The 24,815-nt window shown below is 39.7% G+C and overlaps 1 protein-coding gene across 3 annotated transcripts; it reads left to right on the top strand.

The window, feature by feature from the left end:
• The first annotated feature begins 1,924 nt into the window (after window positions 1–1,924).
• LOC131684745 (protein spartin) lies at window positions 1,925–5,324 on the top strand. 3 transcript variants are annotated; one of them, XM_058967873.1, is made up of 2 exons: window positions 1,925–2,048; window positions 2,937–5,324. In XM_058967873.1, the coding sequence occupies exon 2, from the start codon at window positions 2,949–2,951 to the stop codon at window positions 4,659–4,661; it is 1,713 nt and encodes a 570-aa protein (XP_058823856.1). In that variant the 5' UTR covers window positions 1,925–2,048; window positions 2,937–2,948; the 3' UTR covers window positions 4,662–5,324. The 3 variants fall into 3 exon arrangements, with proteins under 3 accessions (XP_058823856.1, XP_058823855.1, XP_058823857.1); XM_058967872.1 differs by lacking the exon at window positions 1,925–2,048 and adding an exon at window positions 2,372–2,392; XM_058967874.1 differs by lacking the exon at window positions 1,925–2,048 and adding an exon at window positions 2,387–2,521.
• The last annotated feature ends 19,491 nt before the right edge of the window (window positions 5,325–24,815 follow it).

Here is a 24,815-nt window from a genome sequence, read left to right as displayed (position 1 = left end):
CGTGCTTACAAGCTTCGTTTCGATTGGTCGGTTTGTTGATTATGTGCTTCGCGGTCCTGGGCCGCCATGATTAATTTGACTAGCAACAAACCAACACACTCAAACATGATGAATGTGAACACCTATACTATAATGCATCTCGGTCGCTGGTGTTCCCATTGAGTTCTTGTCGCTCGGTCTCACGAACACTTCTGCAGCTTCCTGGTTGAAAACAATCCCATTTGATTGTGCCGTCTTTGTTTATTGTTTTCCACCAGCTAGTGACGTAGTGTTTGTGTCATGTAACGTGTACGTACATGAGCCGTAGAAAAGTCTATTGTTTTCGCCTCGGAATATGTTTGTTTTGCTTCCGGTATATATCTGTCAAAGTATCGAAAGTCTCTCTAGTAAAAGTCTTTGGTCCGCGCTTTTGGTACACGCAGAAAAATATGGCCTGCTTTTAACCACAAACCGTTTAGTTGAACTTCAAATTGAGTTTGCCTATTTTTCCTTTCAGTCTCGTTTATTCTGCTGTGATTTTTATGCATTCAAGACCTAAAACGTCCAATGCATAAAATTTGCAACAGAATAAACGAGAGGCAAACAGAAAAATGATGTGATGTCTGCTATGTAACAAATTTCTATGTGGCATACTATTATAATTTCATTAATTTTCCTATGATATCTATGCGCACAGAGAACAGACGTCCATCTTCAGCATTCAACTTGTGTAAAATCTCTAACGGTTTCGAAGGTAATTAGGATATCCGAACCAGGTGCGGTACTGTCGTCATGTTTTTTTGTGGCTGAGTTCGACAGAATTGATAGCGGTTATTCCTCTACCCAGTCAAACTAGTCCGGAACCGGTTCGGACTTCCAGCATGAATTCCAGCGAACCGGTTCCGGAATGGATTTGACGGATAGTTGGGATAGGTTGGTGTGGCGGCGCTAGTGTTTATCGTATATTAATTCAAATGTTTACACACGTTTTTTAAATATTTTTGTTCGATCATGGATGTCTGTTCTCTGTGCTATGCGTGACAGGTAATTTTTATCTGCTACTACAAATTGCAAAAAAATGTGTGAAATCAATATATTCAGTATAACGAATTTTCTCGGTGTAAATTTTCGACTGCTATTGATATGAAATGAAAGAGTTTGTATATACTGCACAAGGAAATTAAAATTTATCAAAATTCAGTACTAGTTTAGACAATTTGTGCATTCTAATTAGTGAAAACACATTAGCCAAGAATGGCTATTGTTTTGCTGGCTAAAAGAAACAAAAATGATTTGTCGCTATGAAACGACGATAAAGGATTTTTTTTTGATTTTTTTATTTGGCCCATTTGACAGGTATATCCCGGAATCAAAACAACCCAGTAAAGTTCAGCCGGAAATGAACTGGAATTCTGGCTGGGTCCAGTTCGTATTCCGGCTCCAGTGCAACAACCGATTCTAACTAGAATCGGTTGTGTCACTGGAGCCGGAATACGAACTGGAACCAGCCAGAATTCCGGTTCATTTCCGGCTGAGCTTAACTGGGAATGATGCTCCTACCACTGATGCCAGTGATAATCCTAAGTGTTCTGTATCTACTGTACGCAGAAACTCTGCCAGCATCAATTTCGCTTTGTTCAACTTTTGCTAACTTTCTGCTTGCCACGCTGACCGGGCTGCTTTTGGCAGGTCTCATGCCCGATTTGGAATGACACTGACAGATAATTGGTAAACGCAATTGAAACGGCGAGTCTTTACCCAGTAAAGTTCAGCCGGAAATGAACTGGAATTCCGGCTGGTTCCAGTTCGCATTCCGGCTCCAGTGACACAACCGATTCTAACTAGAATCGGTTGTGTCACTGGAGCCGGAATACGAACTGGATCCAGCCGGAATTCCGGTTCATTTCCGGCTGAGCTTAACTGGGTATATTTACCAAAGATACAGCGTCTTTAGTCCAATTTAGTGACGAAAGTAAAGAAGCAAAAGAATATGAAGTGATATTTACAGTGTTTTGTTTTGGCATTTTTAGTTCGAATCAAAGTCTTTTCTGCCGAAGTCTGCTAACAAGGTAAGAAATTTACTGGCTGCGAATTGGAATTCATTATTTCAATAATTCAAGTAATAGAATAAAACTTGGGTCTTAATATTTAACCGAGCAAGAACAAACATTCATAATATGACGGTTAATTTGAAGCTACTTTTGTTTCACCGAAATAAAAAAATATTTAAATTAATTTTTTTTTTATTTGAATATTTGATATTTGGTGCAATGAAAATTTCCATCCACTACTATCAAAATAATTACGAAATTGATGCGGTCTTCTTGAAACATTGTAACATAGCTACATCAGACTGCAAAAGGTCGTCCGTGACGCATCTAGGAATAACATTCAGAACAGCTCATCTCTAATGGTATATAAAAGCCATTATTGTGAAATTAACTAATTGTAATTTTATTAGTGTTAACGAGAACCTGGTAGTCTAAACTATCTTCAGGTCAAGGAAAAAGAACTACGTTTTCTAACGAATGGAATAAGTAGAGTAAGTAATAGAATAATAGAAAGTGAATGAAGTCATGCATTAAGAATCATAAGAAATCGACACAATGAATAATAAGTAAGGACGAGGCGGATAAGAGCGCATTTTAGGAAAAAAAAGCCTAAAATTTCTGAATTTATAGCAATTGACCTGCACATTTTGTATAAAACATCAACGCAAATAAGGAAGCCATACAACTTATCTAACATAATCAAAATACAGCTTAGGTACCAGCTTATCAAAGATGGGGTATGATTGTTCTCGTTTGACTTGGCTTATCTTTGCATAACACTAAACTCGTGTTATCCTGTATAATAATGATTACCTCCAAAGTTGAAATATCCCAACACAATTGTAGAACCAATAGTGATTATTCCTGCTAATCGACCTACGGTGTTTTTTTTTTCTCTTCTGTCAGAGCCACGCAGTCATGGACTACAGTGCAGCTGAATCTCAGTGGGCATCCACGTTTAGCAGTATAAAATCCGGTCACGACAGTGCCTATCGTGTCATCGAGCGTGCCATCAAATTTGAGGAGCGCGAACGTCCTGACCTCGCGATAACGGACTACAAGAAGGGCATTGAGCTGATCGACGAAACACTGGCAATTCCGGTGGAAATACCCGAAAGCTTCAATAAGGATGCTAGCTGGGATAAGGCTGTTCGCATGATCCACAAAATGAAATGCACCCGAGGAGAAGTGTTGCAGCGAATCGGACAGCTTGGAATTAAAATGGATCAACAGGATGCCGAAACGAATGGGAAAAATGGCGAAATGGTCGGGGGAGATGCACTGAGGCCCAGAACATATACCGAGCTGGCGCAGGCTTTGCGCGAAATGCGTTGCTGCAGTGAGGAAATAGAAGGAGACAATAGTTTGGAGTTGCTGTTTTCCTGCGATGGAGTTAAGATGTACTATATTGAACCCGATGGAGTGGTTTCGAAAACTTTAGAGGATTCTACAATGCGCATCGTTAGAATCGAAAAGGATAATGTTAAAAAGTTGAAGAGCACGGTATTTATTCAAGTTATACCGACATCTGCAAGTGCTCGAATTCAAAATGTCGAAAGTCCACTAGAAACAGCTATAGAGGCTATGGAAGGTGTCGTTCTTGTCAATCAGATAGAAGAGCATCGTGGAGTGGATCCATCGCTAATCTATCCTTTGATTCCGGGAGTATCACCATACTATAGGACCGAATATGGAGCATTCATTATTCCGGATTTAACTAGTGACCACGGAAGAACGATTGGGCTTATAATCCCTCCAAATGCTGATGAGGTGGTGTTGGAAATATTTGTCGCTTTTCTGTCCGTTTTTGAAACACAGGGTCCTCGAGAAAAACGTAGCACAAGCGCAAATGTATCGGCAAACATTATTAAGGGAGCGTTTTACGTATCTAAAGGTTTGGTAAAGGGTGCAGAAAAGACTGGAGAATTTATCTCATACAGCACTCCTTATCTAATGACGAAAATACGTAAAACACCGGATGAAACTGCAACTCAAGTTCCAGGGAATGTGAAAACCGGAATAGAAATAGCAAAATCAGTCAGTGGGACAGCAGCAAATGTGACCAGTTACGTAGCGGGAAAGGTAGGGTCTGCCACTATGGCCCTGGGACGATTCCTGGCTCCTCACATTCAGAAGCACGGTTCAGATCTGCTCTCCTATAGTACCGGAATGACAGCGGAAGACGCCTCTGAAAAGGTCCATGGAGCCTTAACCATATGTGCCGGAGCCGTGGAAGGTTTCGGAACTGTTTACGCTGGTCTGGAAAAATCTGCATCCATCCTTGGAACGAGCCTAAGCCAAAGCACTGTTCAAATTGTACAGCACAAATACGGTCCGGAAGCGGGTGAAGTAGTCGGTAACTCTCTGGATACAGTTGGTAATGTGATCAATGTGACCAACAATGTGAACTACTTCACGCCCAAGGGAATTGCCAAACGGACGGCCAAAAACGCAGGGAAGGCATTGGTTGCTGGATATAGACCCGCTGTTCCGGAGGTGGATACTGGTGAAGGTTCCTCGAGTAGCCTAGCGAGCGGAACCATCACGGAGCAGCAAAAGCGTGTTGTGCCCGCAGCGGTTTTGTACCCGGATCTGTCCGGTTTGGCAAAGGAAGTTCACAAATCGGACTAAAACATTTTTTTTTTGGTTTATAGGGAATCTCAAACAATATGCTTTTGCAACTTGGTAGACGTAACATACAAATGATATATGAATAGTATTCATTGAATACCTACTGTTATCGTAAATTCGCTAAAAATATTTTAGTATACTGGAACCCACTTTTTATCAAAATGTAATTGAGCAGGTTATTGGGTGAAGTGATGCTTTTATATTTAGACATAAATGGTGTGATAAATCGTTCTCTATGATTACGTTAACTACTAAAAAGCAGGATTATTACAAAACTCAAGATTGAGCAAACAAAAATACGAATAACACGATCGATATTTTAGAAATGAGTTCTTATATACTCCAAATGTTGGCTATTGCTGTTTATAAAAACACATGACCCCGAGTTAATAGTAATTCTGAAAGCGGTTTGTAATGATATCTAATAAAACAAATCTCGCATGTTTTTTGTAAACCGCTAATAAGCATACTGTTAAAATTCTCTTTGAGAGAAAATTCTGGACAAACCGCAACTCGCCGAGAACGGTTGCTAACATTTAATGAAAGAAAAGTTTTTTCTTTCGTCTACTGTTGTGATTTATAATCAGCGAGTAATGGTTTCTCCGTAATTTCCTTTCAAAGTGAATTTTGACAGTATGATTATTGGCCAATTTCAAAAAACACGCGAGAAATAATACATCTACTTTGTTGGTTATTTCTCATACACGTTGTTATTATAATTACATGTTATCAGTCTGGTGCTTTCCAAAAATGTACGTTTGAGACTCGGCCTATTCACAACTTTCAATCATCTCTTGTCAGGAGCATTTTTCCATTTGCTGGAAATCCGCTGTTGCCAGTCCGTAAAAAGGGAAATCGACATCAATAATTGTCGTGGAATGAATCCATTGAACGTTAGTGGTACGATCACTGTTGCCTGTCGGAGTCCCAAGGGTTGCAAGTTCGAATGCTGCCTCTGGGGGGAATGGAATATTTTTCCACACAATTGCTTTCGTTAAACTCACCATTTCGTTCTTTGTGCCCTGTTGGATACCACCAAAAGTTTCTTTAATACGGTATTGGCGCTTACGTCAAAACCCCAAAAAAAATGAATTATTTAAATTAGTTATGGAATTTGCGTTTCGACTTCGTCTCACCAGAATCCGACACTTAGTTAACGGACTAAGCTAGCGACAGAAGTGAATCCGGCGCTAGCTTAGTCCGTTAAATAAGTTAGTGTCGGATTCTGATGAGACGAAGTCGAAATGCAAATTCCATAACTAATTTAGTTATAGGTTTGTGCTCTTCACGCACAAAGATTTTAAACAATTTTCTCCTTAAGGAGGGTAAAGGCACAGACATAACAGACATAATACATAACATAACAGAAAATTCCCTCAAAAAACTACATTGTTCATATGTCAGTGGAGTCATAATTGCAAATTATGACGTAAAGTTCTAAGTCTGTTGCCTTTGAGTAGAGACGTGTTTTTACGGTCCGCAATTAATTGTTATTTATTTATCTTTCTACCGTCGCGCGTGTGTTCAATACGACTATACTACGGTTATAATAATGAGCTGCAGTGTGAAATCTTGCAATATCAGCGATGATCGGTTCTTGTGGCAGTGTGAATACTGTAGAGACCTGTTTTAATCCACCTAGTGGTTCAATTGTGCCTTTCTCATTTCTCCAAACTATGGTTATGTTATGTTCAAAAGAGATTATAACTACTAGAGAGAGCAAAGCGCTACTGTCCCCATGTATTCACGAACTCAAACATGGGATCTCGCTCTAGCATATTGTATCCCATTACTTTAACATGTGTGTACCCAGGGAAACATGTGTCAAACTGATGGGCCTAGCATCCCCATAAAAAATTTGACATTTGCGAAATTGTGCACTCGACCGACGAAATCGGGTGACTTCAAGATCGACCTACTAATTTACCGACTAAATTGAATTACGTCGGGGGAAAATTTTTGTCACCATATTAATCAGTAGATTTTACACTTTTAAATCTGGTACCCGACTTAATTGACTGAAAAATCGGCTGGAAAAATTTTGTTGCATCGGAACAAGATTTAATAGTCATATTATTCCACATACGAAATAGGTTCTCGTATTGTTGACAAACGCTTATGTCGGGAATTTTATGTTCTAAATATATTTTTTTTAGCTTTACTTATATCACAGACTAACAGACATAACACTCGAAAACAAATCTTCGTCCGCTTTAACGGTCATTTCAAATATATTTGTAGTTGGGACTGTGACCACATTTGAAATTATGGCACCACTGACATATGAACAAGCATATGGGGGATAGACCACTAGTGAAAAATTGTTCCTAAACCTGAGGGGTAACCCACCAGTATATGAGTGTTTGGGACCGTGAATAAAAGGTGGAGCTAGTGTTCTGGGAAAATTGTCGGATCGATGTTTTTTGAGGGAATTTCCTCATAGTGTTATGTCTGTTAGTCTGTGCTTATATCTTCAATAAATTAAAAGTGAAATTGGTAAAAAATTACAGCTCCGCACTTTTAATAGGAAGAAATGATCGTATACTCGACTATTGCTCGGATTGATTTGGGTAAGTCTAATTAATATTTGTCAAGTTAGTTTTTATTAATTCTTAATAATATTCAGTTGATGACCTATTGATTCAATAAAATTGTTGCCTGTATGTTAAAAAAGCAACCAGGAAGTTCAAGAACACTACAATTCCACTTCACATTTTAAGAGCAACAAGAAGATCCGGAAGATCGACAAGCCATGTTAAGTTCCAAGGGTAAGTTTTTACATTTTTTTTTTTTTCATTTACATAAAATAAAACAATATAAACTTCATACATTTTTCTGCGAAAATGTCTTCTACTTATTTTGAGAAATTCCCAGTGAAGGTAAGGGACACCGGTTCGAATAATTCAAAACTATCGACAGATCTACCTATTTAATCGTTTTCCATCAACAGATTTCGACAAATTTCGTCAACAACAAAACGTAACGTTCAGTTTTTTTATTTTTTCTTTAAAGGTCTTCTTTTCGCTATCTTTACCCGTGCTGCAAACAGGATTTTTGTTGTGTTGCGTTTTCGTCCAGTGTTGCCAAATTTAATAACAAAAAGCGTTTAATTTTGAACTAGATTTTCGCTTTTCTTGAAATTTTTACGATCTTAAAGACTAGCATTGCTAGCATTATATTTGATGATGAATTTCAAAAAAAGACCACAATGAAGTTGTTGGATACGTCAAATAAATGAATAAATTTGAACCAACATTCTTCATATGTAGTCTTTCTTCAGTCTCAAAAACTCAACAAATCGAAATACAATTTCATCATTGGCGTCGAATATCGAAATCGTTAACCTCCAATATCCAGATGCAACAACACTCGGTATCCAGGACCCATCGGGAGCCAAGTCTCGCACCCAGTAGTGTCCTTTCGGAAAGGGACATACCCGCTCGTCCTCCACACGCGGCATATTAGTGTAATCAATGAAGTATGACTGGTATTCCTTGTACGGTCCGTTGAATATATTGCATGCCTTATCCTTGGAGATCTTCATGGGATACTCGTTCCACTGATTATTACCCAGTGCGCTACGTGCCGCCGTCAGCGATAGTTGATACTCGTCGGTTAAGTCTACGAAAAAGTCGCCCACTCCATCCAGTACCCAGGTAGTCCGGTTGAACTTGCGTACCCGTAGTCCGGAAAAGTTTGCTATATGGAATCCAGTTTGCTGCTCGAACCGTTCCAATTGAACCGTGACAGTGCAGTCCACGAAGTAGAACGATTTCAGTACCGTTAGGCTTAAAAGTACCAATGTCAGGTAGAACATTGTAAGTGAACTGAAGCTCATCTACGGTTTGGGTTTTATAATTTCACTGATGTCTGTTCCGTACAATGTATGTTTCACTTTACTAGCGCACTTGTAAACTGCTATCCAGATATTGATGACTCGGATAGAAGCTCGACAAACACGAGACGGGTGCCCATAGAACAACAAATGATAGTCATCGAGGTCGCTGCAAACCCTACAACATAGTCTGCTTCGAAGCGTTTAGTCATTTATTATTGACAGTTATCAATATCTGAGTACATGCGAACGTTCTCGAAATTGCAGATATACAATGAAACGTATAAAAAATCACACGTCACGTCAAGTCCGCAGTTTAGCTTCAATGTTCTGCTGGTCACATTTACTATTGTATCAGCTACTGTTACAGGGGTTGGTCGACAAACAGGTTGCCAACTTCACTCACAACGGAGTGACCCAGAAAGTAAGCCGAGCTGATCTGGCAAGCTATGCACTAGTCTACGAGACCAAATGTTGAATCTTAGCAAGCCAAATGTGCTTTTACGGTGGCACGAAGAACGTCAACAACTTTCCATACTACGAAGTCTACCATTTTCTATATTCCGGCTACTGGTTCAAAGACGATTCTGGTGATATGTTCAAAAGAATTCACTTTAAATTGAAGTGCTACCTGATCAAGGGAAATGAAACCTTAGTAGAATGCATCAATGAGTCAAGATACTATAATAGAGTACGAACCGCCCGTATTATTATGAATTAGATCTAATTTTAAACATTCAAAAAGAATGGGTCCTAGAAATTTAAAATACAGAATGTTCTTGATTGCTTCCTCTTTGAGTTAAGGATGAGATTCGTCTCATTGAGTTACTGCGATTACTGGTTCTGCTGCGTTCGTTCTACTGAACCTTCAACTACTGTCTTATCAGGATCTTCGGTTCCACCTAAAGCAACTCGTGAATTTCTTGGATAATTGATTTAACTACTTACTACAAACTTTTATTTATTCGCTTCCACATTCTTCACAAATATCCTTTCTTTACCCTCATAAACACAATAAACTGAAGTACAATTTCATCATTGGCATTAAATATCGAACCCGTTAATCTCCAATATCCAGATGCAACAACACTCGGTACAAAGGACCCATCGGGAGCCAAGTCTCGCACCCAGTAATGTCCTTTCGGAAAGGGACATACCCACTCTTCCTCCACGCGCGGCATATTAGTGTAATCAATGAAGTACGGCTGGTATTCCTTGTACGATCCGTTGAATACCTTGCATAACTTGTCCTTGGATATCTTAATGGGATACTCGTTCCACTGGTTATTGCCCAGTGAGCTGTGCGCAAATGTCACCGATGCTTGATACTCGTCGGTTAAGTCTACGAATAATTCGCCCGCTCCATCCAGTACCCAGGTGGTTCGATTGAACTTGCGTACCCGAACTCCTGAAAAGTTTGCCATATGGAATCCAGTTTGCTGCTCGAACCGTTCCAATTGCACCGTCACAGTGCAGTCCGCGAAGTGGATCGATTCCAGTACCAGTAGGCTTAAAAGTACCAATAGCAGGTAGAACATTGTAAGTGAACTGAAGCTGAAGCTTATCTACGGTTTGGGTTTTATAGTTTCACTGATGTCTGTTCCGTACAATGTATGCTTCACTTTACTAGCGCACATGTAAACTGCTATCCAGATATTGATGACTCAGATAGAAACTCGACAAACACGAGACAGGCGCCCATAGAACAACAAATGATAGTCATCGAGGTCGCTGTAAACCCTACAACAAAGTCTGCTACGAAGCGTTCAGTCGTCCATTAATGACACTAAAAGAGTTATCAATATCTGAGTACATGCGAATGTTCTCGGAATTCCAGGTATACAATGAAACGTATAAAACAACAAACACAAGCCACATCAATTGCTATTGTATCAGCTGCTGCTACTACGACTCCATGGATAGCGTAACTAAGAGGAGTCACCTGAAATAGGCCAAACAGGTTACCAACTTCACTGACTACGGAGTGACACAGAAAGTAAGCCAAGCTTATCTGGCAAGCTATGCACTAGTCCACGAGAGAAAATGTTGGATCTTAGCAAGCCAAATGTGCTTTTACGGTGGTACAAAGGATGTCAACAACTTCCCGTACTACGAGGTCTGCCATTTTCTATCTTCCGGCTACTGGTTCAAAGGCGATTCTGGTGATATGTTCAAAAGAATTCGCTTCAAATAGAAGTGCTACCTGATCAAGGGAAATAAAACCTTTGTAGGATACATCAGTAAGACAAGATACTGTAATAGAATAGGAACCGCCCGTATTATTATGAATTAGATCTAATTTTAGACTTTCAAATAGATTGGTGCTAAATACAGAATGTTCTTGATTGCTTCCTCTTTGAATTAAGGATGAGATTCGTCTCATTGAGTTACTGCGATTACTGGTTCTGCTGCGTTCGTTCTACTGAACCTTCAACTACTGTCTTATCAGGATCTTCGTTTCCACCTAAAGCAACTCGTAAATTTCTTGGATAATTGATTTAACTACTTACTACAAACTTATTTATTCGATTCAACCTTATTCACAAATATCCTTTCTTCACCCTCATAAACACAACAAACTTAAGCGCAATTTCATCACTGGCATCAAATATCGAACCAGTGAACCTCCAATATCCAGATGGAAAAACACTCGGTAGCCAGTCTCCATTAGGAGCAAAGTTTCGCACCCAATAAGACCCCTTTGGAAAGGGACATACCCATTTTACCCCAACGCGTGGAAAATTGGTGTATTCAATAAAGTACGGCTGGTATTCCTTGTACGCTCCGTTAAGAAAACTGCACATCCTGTTCTTGGAGATCTTCATGGGATACTCGTCCCACTGGTTATTGCCCAGGGGGCTGTGGGCCACTGTTAGCGATACTTGGTAGTCATCGGTAAAATCTACAAATGTTTCACCATCTCCATCCATTACCCATGTGGTCCGATTGAACTTGCGTACCCGAAGTCGGGAGTAGTTTGCTAAATGGTTTCCTAAGTGCTGCTCAAATCGATCAAATTAAACCTCCATGATCGAACAGTCCACGAAGTTGAGCGATTCCAGTACCAGTAGGTTCAAGAGTACTAATATCAGGCGAAACATTGTTGCTAAACTGAAGCTGAAGGTCGAACATCACTGTCGTTTTATGTGTTACACTAATACGATCTTACAATCAAAGTCGAGGCTGCGCTTGTAAACTATTATCCAGATATTGATAACCTTACTACATAGTAAAATATAATGCGAACTCGGACTAAATGAAATGTCATATGATAGTCGATAGTGACGCTGTTAAACTGGATGGATTACTGTAGCGGTTGAACAGAATTCAACTGGATTTATAAACGTCAGTCACGAAGGTACAGGTACGATTTGTAATGATTTTCGTGTTATCAATATCTAGCTACATGCTAATGTTTGCGGAATTGCGTTGCGCATTGCGATCGGTTTCGAATTTCTATTGGTCATATGAGCTGTGTGTGTTTGTTAGGCTCCGTTTGGCGACAGAAAATCACCTGGAACAGTTCCCATCTCGCTAACTGGATATTGTGCCTTGCAGGATAATCGCTCGATATGCGATTATATGAAAGCTCAATTGAGATAGGCGCGTGACAGCCGCCTATATAAATTAATAGGCAGCTTTTTCCTTGAAGCTTTCGAAAAGCACACAGCTGGTAGAAAAATAAAGCTCCACTGAAATCTGCTTGCGGAGCAACTGCGGCTATATTTGATGCGCCTTTCAGACGCCCGCAATGTGAGATTTTATTATAAGCGCGACAATACAGATCGGAAAAAGTGAAGTCAATGTAATTCTATGCGAAGAACATCAATTTTCACACTATTCTAGACAAACATGTCAAACGGTCCTAAATAGTGCTGCGATCAAAAATTTGCCACACAAGAATGTTTTTCTTTTGCAAGTTTAATTCATACAGAATAAAGAAAAAAAATATTCACTCTAGTTTCTTTTTTAGCAAATCTCGCTGACAATTGTCTTTCGCGTCTTCTGGAAGTTCCGCTTGGCGATTGACGAATATTTTTCTATTAGGAGGAGCTCTGGTTCCATGGCTTTTCTCCGTAATGGTAAGATTCCATATTCGGCCAAAACCGAACGGAACAATTGTGTTGCTTGAGGAAAGGCAACAGATGTTTTTCCAGGCTCTCCTGTACATAAATTCCCTGGTTGATGAACCCGGTCGGGATGTAAATGTCGCTCTTCAAGACACTAGAACAGATAGCCTACCACGAGAGATATTTCTTTGTGAACTTCGACAGCTTATCATGTTTGGAAATCTCTGCTACCTTTTCTCTTCCAGTCGATATAATATACCTATCCAGGAAGCTGTTACAGTCTGCCTTCACTTAAGTTACGTCATCCTATACCACGCAATCTAACTTCGTCAGAATCTTCATGTACAGCTTCCACGATCGTTCTCTGATCGACTTGTTTTGCTTACCGTCGCCATTTGGAGTCACCAGCTTCTTGTAAGTCGACCGTTCGGCTCGTTTTTTAGCTCAATACATGGTTGTAGACGACACTCCTAGCATGCTTGCGGCATCTCGGACGGAGAGGTTGGGTTTTCCGCTTGCAACAGCTGACCACCCTTTTCGTCGTTTTTGCAGTCTCCGATTTTCGGTTTTCCCCCTAATCCAGTCTACCTGACTGTCGACAAACGTTTTTCGTACACTTTTATTGCGTTGGTGGCAGCAGTTGATTTGGTCACATTCAACGATTTCGCCAACTCGACGTTCGACTTGCTTCGATGTCATTTTACTAACTGAAAAACCAATGTCAAAATCAAACAGTAGGCATGATGCTATACACACATACACACTCCTGATATACCCGGACATGTTCAGGATTGTGCTGCAGAAGTATCTAGATGAAGGTAAATGTGGAAGTTGCAGAAGCTGGTGTTGCTGCCAAAGCCAATGAAGCCACCAGGCGATCCGGCCTCGTTTAGGCCTATATATTTGCGACATACATTCGGAAAAATCCTGAAAATAATAATTCTTAACAGGATAACGAAATACGTGGAGGGCGAGCGCGGACTGCCCAAGATGCAGTTTGGATCCCGCAAAGGAGCATCGACAGTGGATGCGACAGTCAATGCGAGTGATAGTGGATGTTTCTCAGGGCTCAATTTTCGGTCCAGCTCTTTCGAACGGGATGTAGGATGGGGGGTTTTGACACTGCGGCTTCCCAGGAAAATGAAAATCATGGCTACGTATCACTACCGGTGATGGGTGAGACGTCTGCTACCTAACGGTTCGTCATCGATACTGCGGTATGGAATTACCGACTGGAGTGCGGCGCCGAAAATCAAGCGGAAAAGGCTGAACAGAACGTCCCGGTTGATAGCCCTGAATCGAAAGCGCGTATACAACAATATCTTCGGAGGCAGAATACATTATCACCGGGATGATCTCCATCTGTATCACCCTGGCGGAGGATATCGAGTGCTACAATCGGAGAAACACCAGAAACGTGAGGAAGATTATGAGAAACGATTCGATGGCGAGGTGGCAACAGGAATGGGACAATACGGAGAAGGAAAGGTGGTCTTCGAATGTCCGAGGTTCGAAGTGACGCGCAGGTAGATGCTTGAAACGGGAGGACCGGACTAGGGTTCGCAGTACCGACCCTTTTTGGCGAGAACCGGTACTACGGTACTGAAGCCCTTAGTACCGGTAAAGTACCGGTACTCGAAATTTTTTTTCAAAAAATTCCAAAAAAGCTTCAAAGAGAAATTGAATGCTCAAACTCAAACTTCTCAGATGATTGATTTGTGCTGATCAAAAAACATGTTTAATGTTTTTAATTGCTTCGGAATGGCATGACTCATTTCACAGAAGATATACGGCACCTTCTTTTATTTAGAAATCTAGGCCACTTTGAAATCAATAACTGCTAAGCGGTGCGATTTTTGTCGACTTCAACAGATGGTAAATGTAAGAAACCCTATTAACAACAGTAAATCAAAGCGAGAATGGCAGTAAATCCTCTCTTGCTTTTCTGTAAATAGGCTTCGACCTTTATTTCGTTTGCCTGCTAATGCATACCAAGGCTCCTTGCTTTCCTGTAAACTATGGAGTTTTGCTGAATTTTCCAATCACCAATAATTACAAATCGCCCTATTTGAAGCAGTTCACCATGTCTAAAAAAGTCGCCCAGTGAATAATGGAAACCAATCAGAATGTCGCTAATAAAAATAAATCATAGCAAATTTTTACGTCTCTTACGCTAGACGTGAATATTTTGGAATTTAGTGCTTTAGTAACTTCGACAAAATAGTTCAGGAATTTAAATATACCATTCAGTACAACGGGAGCTAGTAATGTATAATTTATAAAATTATTATGATGATGGCCCCTCCTCATTCCCCCACAATTTATCTAGAAGGTATTGCTTGTGGCACTAAAAACCGGATTCTAACCGCACTGCGCGCTTAATATTCTTCCATTAAATTCTCCTCATAGACTAGTTAGTTGGACTGGCCTGTCTATGAAAATACCATCTCTACACGGAAACAAATCCTTTATCGTTTTCATGAATAAAAAATCATGAAACCAAAATTTTTGTCATCCTTAGAAATCATGATTATGGTTCATCATATCATAATGAAAAAGACGAAGATCATGAACTATAACAAGCACTGCCATGATTACTGATCATGATCGCTACTTGTGTAACACATACCGGCAATGTTTGCTATGTGAGAGCCTGGTTGCCGCTATTTAGGTGTATTCACTGTTTTCCTTCAGGACATCATATTGAATGAGTCAAATTGAACAAATGCAGTCCGAGTCTTTGAGCGACGAATAAAAAAAAATGAAGTCACCCTAATAAAAAAAACTCTGAGTCTTTCGCAATGAACAAAGAACTTTAAAATCACGTAAATAAAGCAAGTTTAAGTCCATTAACTATAATTGGATTCTAGGCCCAAACCAAAGTGTATAATCGGAATTGGCCATTGGCGTTTATTCGATGCTAAGTGGATTTGGACAAAGTTGTTATACTACGACGATCAATATTACAATCCTGTTTTAAAGCAGCTCACAAGATAATATGTTTTGAACAGAGGCAAATTATCGTGAATTTTTAGCACTAATTTACGGAAAAAATATTTAAAAATTATAAAAGTTCTCATCATGATGTTTTGCGTCATTTAGAAGTGAAAATTTTCTCGCATGCCAAATAAGAAATAGATAAGCCATAAGTTCCCGAACCAGTCAACGAAGTAAAAATAGCAACAGTATTTAGGTTATCTCTATCCTATGCTGGTGGTGCAGAAGCTAAAGCATGGATCTCAAAAGGCTTCATTTAGGAAATATTACCAGTACGATCAGCACTACACCGCAGTTGTCCAATTGCGCGTTAGAAATCGGTTGCGAAAGCTGACAATGACGAATGTTTATAATGGCCAATTTCCCAATTAACTTGAAAATCAAGCGAGTATTGGCTTTTTGTGCGTAGACTATTTAATAAGCACATTAGGATCTCAATAGTGACAGGTTTGTTTAAACACGAAGAAATATTCTAAAATGTTCGAACAGCAGTTATTCGTTGCATCATGCATTATTTATCGTACGATGCATCAATACTGCAGCTCAATCATTTTCAACATAGCGATTTTAAAATCTATTCACTAGGGTTCTAACACGGTTTTTGAGCAAAAACCGTGGTGAATGAATAAGTGTCGATTTGAAATTAAGGCTTTTGCATGAAAACTGCCAATTTAATAATAGTAATTGTGAGAGGTTAATGAATTTTAGTAAACAAATTATAATTGGATTGATAAATCCATAATTTATTTTCAATTTCATAATATAAATTGACAATTTCTAGAAAATTAGTTCATGTTACCTAGAATCAGAATCGTCATTAAAACGCCTGAAATTATAGTCGTCGACGAAAAAAGAGTAACGCATATACTGCGTTACAGACAAATAGTTCATGATATGATGCATAGAAATCATGGTGTATTTTCATAGCATGAAAAATCACTATATTTCGAAAATCATGAGTCAGTTTTCTCATTTCGAGGAACGGATTTGTTCGCGTGTATCACTTGAAATAAATGTGTTTTGACAGCTCGCAGTTTTCAGTAGCAGCTTGATCACTCGCACTTTGAAAGTTCGGAGTCCAGGTTGGTGGGAAGTGCGCAATAATCAAAATAATTAAAAGTCATGTTGCGGACCGATATTTTGAAGCAGGTCCCCCTAGAGAGTCCACATATTTTTCATAAAAAATTGTATGGTACCGAAAATACCGGTACTGGCTTTTGTTCAGTACCGGTATTACGGTACCAAAAATGGGTCGGTATTCCCGGGATTTTCGGTACCGGTAGTAGCGGTACCACAACCCTAGACCGGACATCAACCCGGAAAACGTTGTCTATAGAATGACAAGCGACGTGAATGCGGCCGACAGAGTGGTGACGAAGAACGAGTTCGACTTTTAGCGGAAATGGCGCGATCAACAGCAAGCAGCGACTTCAAAGGAGCAATCACCGCCGGAAAGCTCTCTACCGTAGTAGGCTTGATCCACCGCAGATGACTAGTCTAGTAGATTGCGACAGAGCACCGGGTATGACTGGTCGAGGCGTCAGCGAACCGGACGCCACGCTCCATCCGAAATCGCCGGAATGACCACGGCACCTTGCCTGTTGGCCAGATAGAAATATAGCTAAAACCAAAGAAGAATCGGTATTGGGAGAACTACTTTCGCCGGGGAACTCTCCCTCGGCATAAGCGCGATTCACCCCCGTTGACTAGATTGAGCAGACCGTGACGAAACACCGCCAATCGCGGGTCGTTGGGGCCCCAACGAACCGAACTCGCTACTCCACTTGAATCGTCGAGTTGACCTCGGCACCAGACTGGTGCCAACCAGCTCAGTTTCGAGGGAAATTCTGTCACTGGGGAACCCTCTGTCGGAGTAGGCTAGGTCCATCGTCGGGGTCTAAACCGAGTAGCCATACAGAAATTGCTACGTTGTGTAGATGGTCGAAAGCTGCTAGTGTATCGAGGATGTGTGCTGTAACCCAACTATCTCTATACTATCTATGGATTAGTGTGTGTGCTGTACATAAAAAACCTCTCCGTAGTAATGCTATAAGGTAGTTCCAGGGGTTCCTTGCAAGTATAGTGGTTTCAACAGGTCGGGATGCTGCCCAAACCCGTTCTTTGAGTTGTTGGTTTTTGTACAGGGTGATTTTGAATATTTTTTTCTGCTCCCTCTACCTAAAAACGAACTTTTTCCGATCTCGACGAACTGAAGCGAATGGTATGTGAATCTCCACCTTCCGGGTCTCGGTTAACAAATCGATCTTTAGAGTGATTGTATAGCCTTTCTTTATATGAGAAACCCAAAAAACGCTTCTATTTTTAAACTGTTCTCATATAATAGTAATTTGTTCTTCAGAATCTAGTGCAGAAGTATGCTGAATAATAATGCAGAATTAGATAACAAACCAGCTGTGGGTAAAAATTACCATTAAAATCATTTGTTAAAAAGGACTCTATATCGAAATGTGTAGGACCTATAAAGTTTGCACGTTAAGAAGACATATTCCTAATAATATAATTTAAACTTTCTCGAAGACAACATATTTCTTTCCAGTTTTTTTAAAAAAGCTGATAACAGCACCTCCATAGCGACTGGACTTCGAACTAGTTTGTTGCAACTAAATAAAGCGCCAGATGCTATATGGCGGTGGTCAGCTATTTTTGTCCGCGTGCCTTATCACCAATTTTTATACAGTGATTCATCAGCAGTGCTATCTTTGAAAATGAACGACCTTGGTTATGCAACTAATTTTTCCGATCTTTTTTAAATGCAAATAATTAAGCAATCTTCATTTTGTTATATTCTGAATTGCACATATTTTGTCGTATGTAATTTTAAATGTACTTTCATTTGATGGCACTGTAAGGGAACACGTATCCGCCGGTTGATGCCAATCGAGCTGACATTTCTTTCGACTGAACAAACTAATTTATTTGTTTGTTTAGTGTTTATTTGACCAACTAGGAAACGAATCCACTGGGTCTTTAATGCGGGTGGGAAATACGTATGGTCTTGTCTGAGTGAATGACTTTAGTATTATGTATGAGGGTGGAGAATTGACAATTCGCAAGATCAATTCAAATCCAATTACCAATTTGCGGCAATCATTTCAGCACGAGGAACAAATGTTTTATTGTCATATTTAATGCTTTACTTTTAGTCCATTAACTTATCAGTCAATCCAATCAGTCAATGATTTAGTTAATTATTATTAAGATATAATATGCTTTCGCAGTTAAGTTTTTTTTCAGTAGAATGTTTTAAACCTACTTGTCTTCTGAACAAGGAGTTAAACAAATCTTATAAACTAACTTATAAACTATAAAGAGAGCTAATCGTTGCAATTGAAGATTGCAACGATTTTTGTCGAAAGTTGCTTATAATATTGTTTGTGGCACTATAAACTGGATTCTAACCGCACTGCGCACTTGCTATTCTTCTATTAAATTCTTCTCATAGACTGGTTAGCTCGACTGGTCTATCTATCAAAGTACCATCTCTATCACTTGAAATACATGTGTTTTGACAGCTCGCAGTTTTCAGTAGCAGTTTGATCACTCGCACTTTGAAAGTGCGGAGTCCAGGTTGGTGGGAAGTGCGCAATACTGTTCGTCATAATTTCTAATGTTTCTATGTTTGTGAGTCTGTGCAACTCATTTGTGCCAAACCAGGGAGGACCCTTCAAAATCATTTTAAGATTTTTATTCTGAATCCTTTGAAGCGTTTTCTTCCTAGTAGCACAACAACCTGCCCAGATTGGCACTGTATATAGCATTGCCGGTCTAAATATTTGTTTATAAATTAATAGTTTGTTCTTTAGGCAGAGCCTAGAATTCCTATTTATAAGGGGGTATAAACATTTTATATATTTGTTGCATTTTGTTTGGATTCCTTCAATGTGATCCTTAAAAGTGAGTTTTTTATCGTAAATCAAACCCAAGTATTTAACTTAATCTGACCACGTTAAATTCAAACCATTAAATTTAATAATATGGTTATTATTTGGTTTAAGAGAAGAAGCTCTTGGCTTATGCGGAAGCACAAGAAATTGTGTTTTTGCCGCATTAGTGGAAATTTTCTATTTTTTCAGGTAATCATTGAAAATATTCAAGCTTGTCGACTGCAGATAATACGAAGACTCCTACCAGTGGCTGAGATGCTAGTGTCATCACAGAAAAGTGACTTTTTACAGCCTGTAGGTAGATTTGGAAGATCAGAGGTAAAAATATTGTATAGGATTGGTGCGACGCTTGATCCTTGAGGGACGCCTGCTTTAACGGGTAGCTTATTAGATATATAATTCTGATAAGAAACCTGTAGGGTACGGTTAGTAAGATAATTTTTAATAATTTACTAATAGAAGAGAGTGAACTAATTGGTCGATAGCTAGATGCTTCTGCTGGGTTTTTATCTGGCTTCAAAATAGGAATAACCTTGGCATTTTTCCATTTTTCAGGGAAGTATGCTAATTCAAAACATTTGTTGAATATTTTGACCAAGTATCTCATGGTGATTTCGGGAAGGTTTTTAAGAATATTGTTGAAAATTCCATCCAGGTTATAGTTTTCATATTTATCAATTTTTTCATTATGGATTTGATTTCATCATAGTTTGTTTCAACAATATCGTCTAGAGACAATACTTGATTTGAAACGTTTTCATATTTTTATAGATTTTGGTTTCAATAGGATTCACAACGTTGAGATTAAAATTAGGAACGCTTTCAAACTGCTGAGCAAGTTTTTGAGCTTTTTCTTCGTTTGTAAGAAGTATGTGGTCACCTTCCTTCAAAGCTGGAATTGGTTTCTGAGGTTTCTTAAGAACATTTCATAGCAGGTACAGAAAGTTTCCAGAAAGTTTTAGAATTTGGCTTGATTTGTTCAACCTCTTTCGCGAAATTTTCATTTCTTAAGAGTGTGAATCTATGCTTAATTTCTTTTTAGATCCTGATAGATACATTTCATAGCAGGATCACGAGAACATTGATATTGACGTCTTCGAACATTCTTCAAGCGAATCAGAAGTTGAAGATCGTCGTCAATAATAGGAGTGTTAAATTTTTTCTGTGATGTTGGTACTGATAAATTTCTAGCATCAACTATAGAATTACTTAAATTTTGTAATGCCGTATCAATGTCAGCTTTATTTTGTAAATCAAGGTCATGATTAAAATTATTTTCAATATAAGTTTTGTACCTTTCCCAATTCGCTTTGTGATAATTGAACACTGAGCTAAAGGGATTGGAAACAGCTTCTTGAGAAAGTGAAAAAATCACTGGAAGATGATCAGAATCAAAGTCAGCATGTGTAATCAATTCGCTACAAAGGTGACTTTGATCTGTCAAAACCAAATCAATTGTTGATGGATTCCTCACAGACGAATAGCACGTAGGACCATTCGGGAACAAAATTGAATAATAACCAGCAGAGCAATCATTAAAAAGTAATTTACCGTTGGAATTGGTTTGAGCATTATTCCGCAGGGTCAGTGTTTGGCGTTAAAATCACCGATTATGAAGAATTTCGACCGAGTTTTTGTAAGTCTCCTTTCAACAAACTAATTTGCTCGCCAGTGCACTGAAAAGGCAAATAGGCTGCAGCAATAAAAATGATACCAAGATCAGTTTCAACTTCGATACCCAAACTCTCGATCACCTTGGTGTCAAGAGACGGCGTAACGGAATGTTTGAACCTGCGATTAACCGCTATTGCGATTCCTCCGCCGAATACAACAATTCGATCAAATCGATGAATAACAAAATTAGAGTTACTCTTTAATTTAATATTTGGTTTTAAAAAAGTTTCGATCACAACGTCTATATGCACATTATGTATCCTCAAGAAGTTGAAAAATTCGTCTTCGCACGTTTTTAATGAACGAGCACTCCAATTTAATAAATTTAAATGATTATTTAAAGTCATTGTTAAACTTTAATTTCGTTACAATTTTGTTAACAAATTCCCACCCGCTTGAAAAGCTTCAAACATGGAGGTAGAATTTAACATAGCAATCATCATAGGTAACATAGAGTCTTGCAAGTATTTTAATTTTTTCTTCCGTTACGCTACCTTGGACTAAAGGAAGCGTTGGGTGCAAACGAGTTTGTAGGTGTGGTAACGGTAGCCGTTATTTTGGCCTTGTTACCTGCCACTGAAGCATAAGATGACACACCTTTGTAGAATGGTGAGACGGAGGTAGAAGAAGTTATTAATCTATTTTGAATCGGATTAACACGTTTAGACGTGTTTGCTTGAAGTAGGTACATTTTTTATTTGTTTTTGTTGTCTAGAACTAGGTAGTCTTGAGAAAGACTGAACGAGCGAAAATATAGGTAGCCTTGAGAGACTGTTGCTGTTGAAAAACTCTAGGTAAACCAGGAGCTATCAAGATTTGTGACCGGTTCGAACGAAGGTTCAAGCCGGTATGCCATTTCGTGATAAATTTTATCCAATGCAGCGGACAGATCGGTGTAAATTGCATCCGTTTGATGTCCTTTCTCCAACTCTTGGATGATGTAGGGAGCATAACAAACTAGATTGGTGTTTGTTGAACGCTTGGGAAAGAACCCGTGTTGATCAGCGGATATGTAGTGTGAGCAGCAACGTGACATGAAATCAACTATTATCAACTCGAACAGCTTAGAAGATGCACATAAAGCTGCAATGCCGTGATAGTTCGAAATGATGCGCTTGTCTCCTTTTTTGTGCACTGGGAAAAGAAACGACTTTTTCCAGATTTCTGGGAATGTTCCTTTAGGTAGTGAACAGTTGAATATAGCTGCCAATGGAAACGCGACGTTAGTTGCACAATTTTTCAAAACTATCGATGGAATGCCATGAGGGCCGGGATTGGATGAGTTGTTTTTTAAGAGTAAGCGCGCTTCTAGAACCACTGCATTAGAGACGAGTGATGGAAATCCAACAGATGGAAAACACGGAATATTATTTGCCTCGTTTAAGATGGAATTGCTGTCAAGGTCTTCATTGCTGAATACACTACTAAAGTGATCGCGCAAAAGGCTGCAAATACCTTCAGTTGAGGATGCGTCATCATCACCATTAACCATGGTTTCCTCTGACCATTGACGTACTTCCAGAAGCTTTTAGGATCGGCTTTTAGTTTGTCCTGAAGTCGTTGTTGATAAGTTGCGAATAATTTGTTGTTTAAGTCTTTTGTATTCGTTGTTGATAGCCACGTATCCTGATTTCAGATGGCTAGAACGATGCTTAGAGAATTTTCGCAGCGCTGATCTTTTCTCCGTTTTCAAATGTTTTAGCCTTTTGCATGACCATATGGGTTGGTGCGGCTGGGGGCTAGTTCATTTTGGAACGAATTGTTCGATACCGTCAAGCAAAACGTGAGTGAACTGTAGGGCGGCCTGATTTGCGTCGCCAACTGGCAAGTACGTCGTGCAAATTGACACTGCTGAGAAATTGGTTCAGCGAAGAATAATCTGCTCTACTGCAGTCGTATGAAATAGTTTCTGTGGCTTCGTGGAAAGACGGTGGCTGGCTGAGACGATGGGAGATAAACAGTGGGGGATGGTGGATACAGTTCCAGTGGAGCTGGAGCTTTAAGAACAGTAATAGCGTTGGAAATCTTGTTGCTAGTGAAGCAAAGGTCCAAAGCCGGTAGTTTTCATTCACTATTCCATTTAATTGAACTAAACCAGCTGTGCAATAGTCGTCGAGTAACTGGGTGGCCGATGATCCAATAGATGACCGGCCGACATCGGGAAAATAATGGCCAGCGGAATGGGATTGCCATTTAACACCACTGAAGTTAAAGTCCCCCAAAACCATCATGTTATCATTCGCTTGCATTAGAGAAACAACCCAGGACAGGGAACGCGAGTGTTCATTAATAAGCTCGAAGTCATTGACGCGGTCTGGCGGGATGTAAACGATGCATATGTAAAAGGATGGTTTGGAAGGGTAAGAGCTATCCATACTTGTTCAACACCCGAGCATTCAGGAGGAATAATTAGACGGCTTTTATAACGCGAGTGGACCGCTAGGAGAACACCCCCGCCACGACGTTTAAGGCTGTTAGAAGAAGTGCGATCCGGACGGTATACGTTGTAGTTGTTGTTGAACAGGCTGGATAATGTGTCACTATTCAGCCACTTTTCAGTTAATGCATAAATATCAAACGCTTAGTCGGAGAGGGCCAGCGAGTACTGAGTAATGGATGAGTTGATTCCACCTACGTTCTGATACTATGATGTAAGCTCGTCAACGTTCATATTAGGGCTGGAGTGTAAGTTGTTGCTATCAGGAAGCAGCTGAACGTGTTCAGAGGGTTGCAAATCTGAAAGACGTGGAACGCTATTTGAACCTGCAGTTGTCCGGCCCAGCTTCGTTCAGTCGTGTAGCATATTTACCTGAGAAACTATGCTCAGTAGCAGTTAATTGCTACTTGCGTTTTCTTGAGCGGAACGGTTTAATGGAAGTCGGAAGCTAGACGATGGCAGCTATGGGAGCTCCTGCGTACTTTGTTTGTAAGATCGTACAAGATTACCTTAGTTTGGGTTCCCTCGCATTGCTCCATCCCAGGTAATGAAGAAGCGGCCTTTTTAGCTAATGCGGGCACTTTAGAAGGCGACACCGTGGAGCAATGGAGAGTTGGGACAGTGGTTACATTCTATCATCCCGTAGGTATCAACGAAACCTGGGTTTAGAGGAATAGATGTAGGTCGTGACTTCATTGTGTGGTGTCTCGGGTCATGTACAATCACTGCACGTTAGACGCTCATCTCCGACGTATTAAGCTGGCGAATAGCGGTATCTGCGCTTATGGCGATGGTTATCACGATATCGAACATATTGTCTGGACATGCGCCGAGTATTGTTCTGACAGATCTTAATTATTAAATTCCTTTAGGGCAAGCAGCGATCTCCTCTACGTGTCCCTCGTATACACTTTCCTAAAAAACTAACAATATACGGATTTAACTGCTCCTCTTATTTTCTTATCATTCTCAGGAGTGCCATCCTCCGCCTGTACCGTACACCAACGATGGTTTGATGAGACAAGGTGACACGAAACAACTCTGTCTCTGGAAAAATACAAAGCTCATCTTTGCCAAAAAAAAGATAACAGTGCATAATTCCAGCTGGATTGAAAATGATCGATTAGGATCGATTTGCGAGGATTCATTGAACTGCTCAGATAAACGTTCTGTCAAACTTTACAACGGGAAATTTCGAATACGTAATAGACAAGCAGTGTCAACTTTGGACAGTCC

This window comes from Topomyia yanbarensis, chromosome 2 (assembly GCF_030247195.1).
Source record: "Topomyia yanbarensis strain Yona2022 chromosome 2, ASM3024719v1, whole genome shotgun sequence".
Lineage (NCBI taxonomy): Eukaryota > Metazoa > Arthropoda > Insecta > Diptera > Culicidae > Topomyia > Topomyia yanbarensis.
The sequence above is the reverse complement of the archived record's forward strand: the minus strand, read 5'-3'. Positions and strand labels throughout refer to the sequence as shown.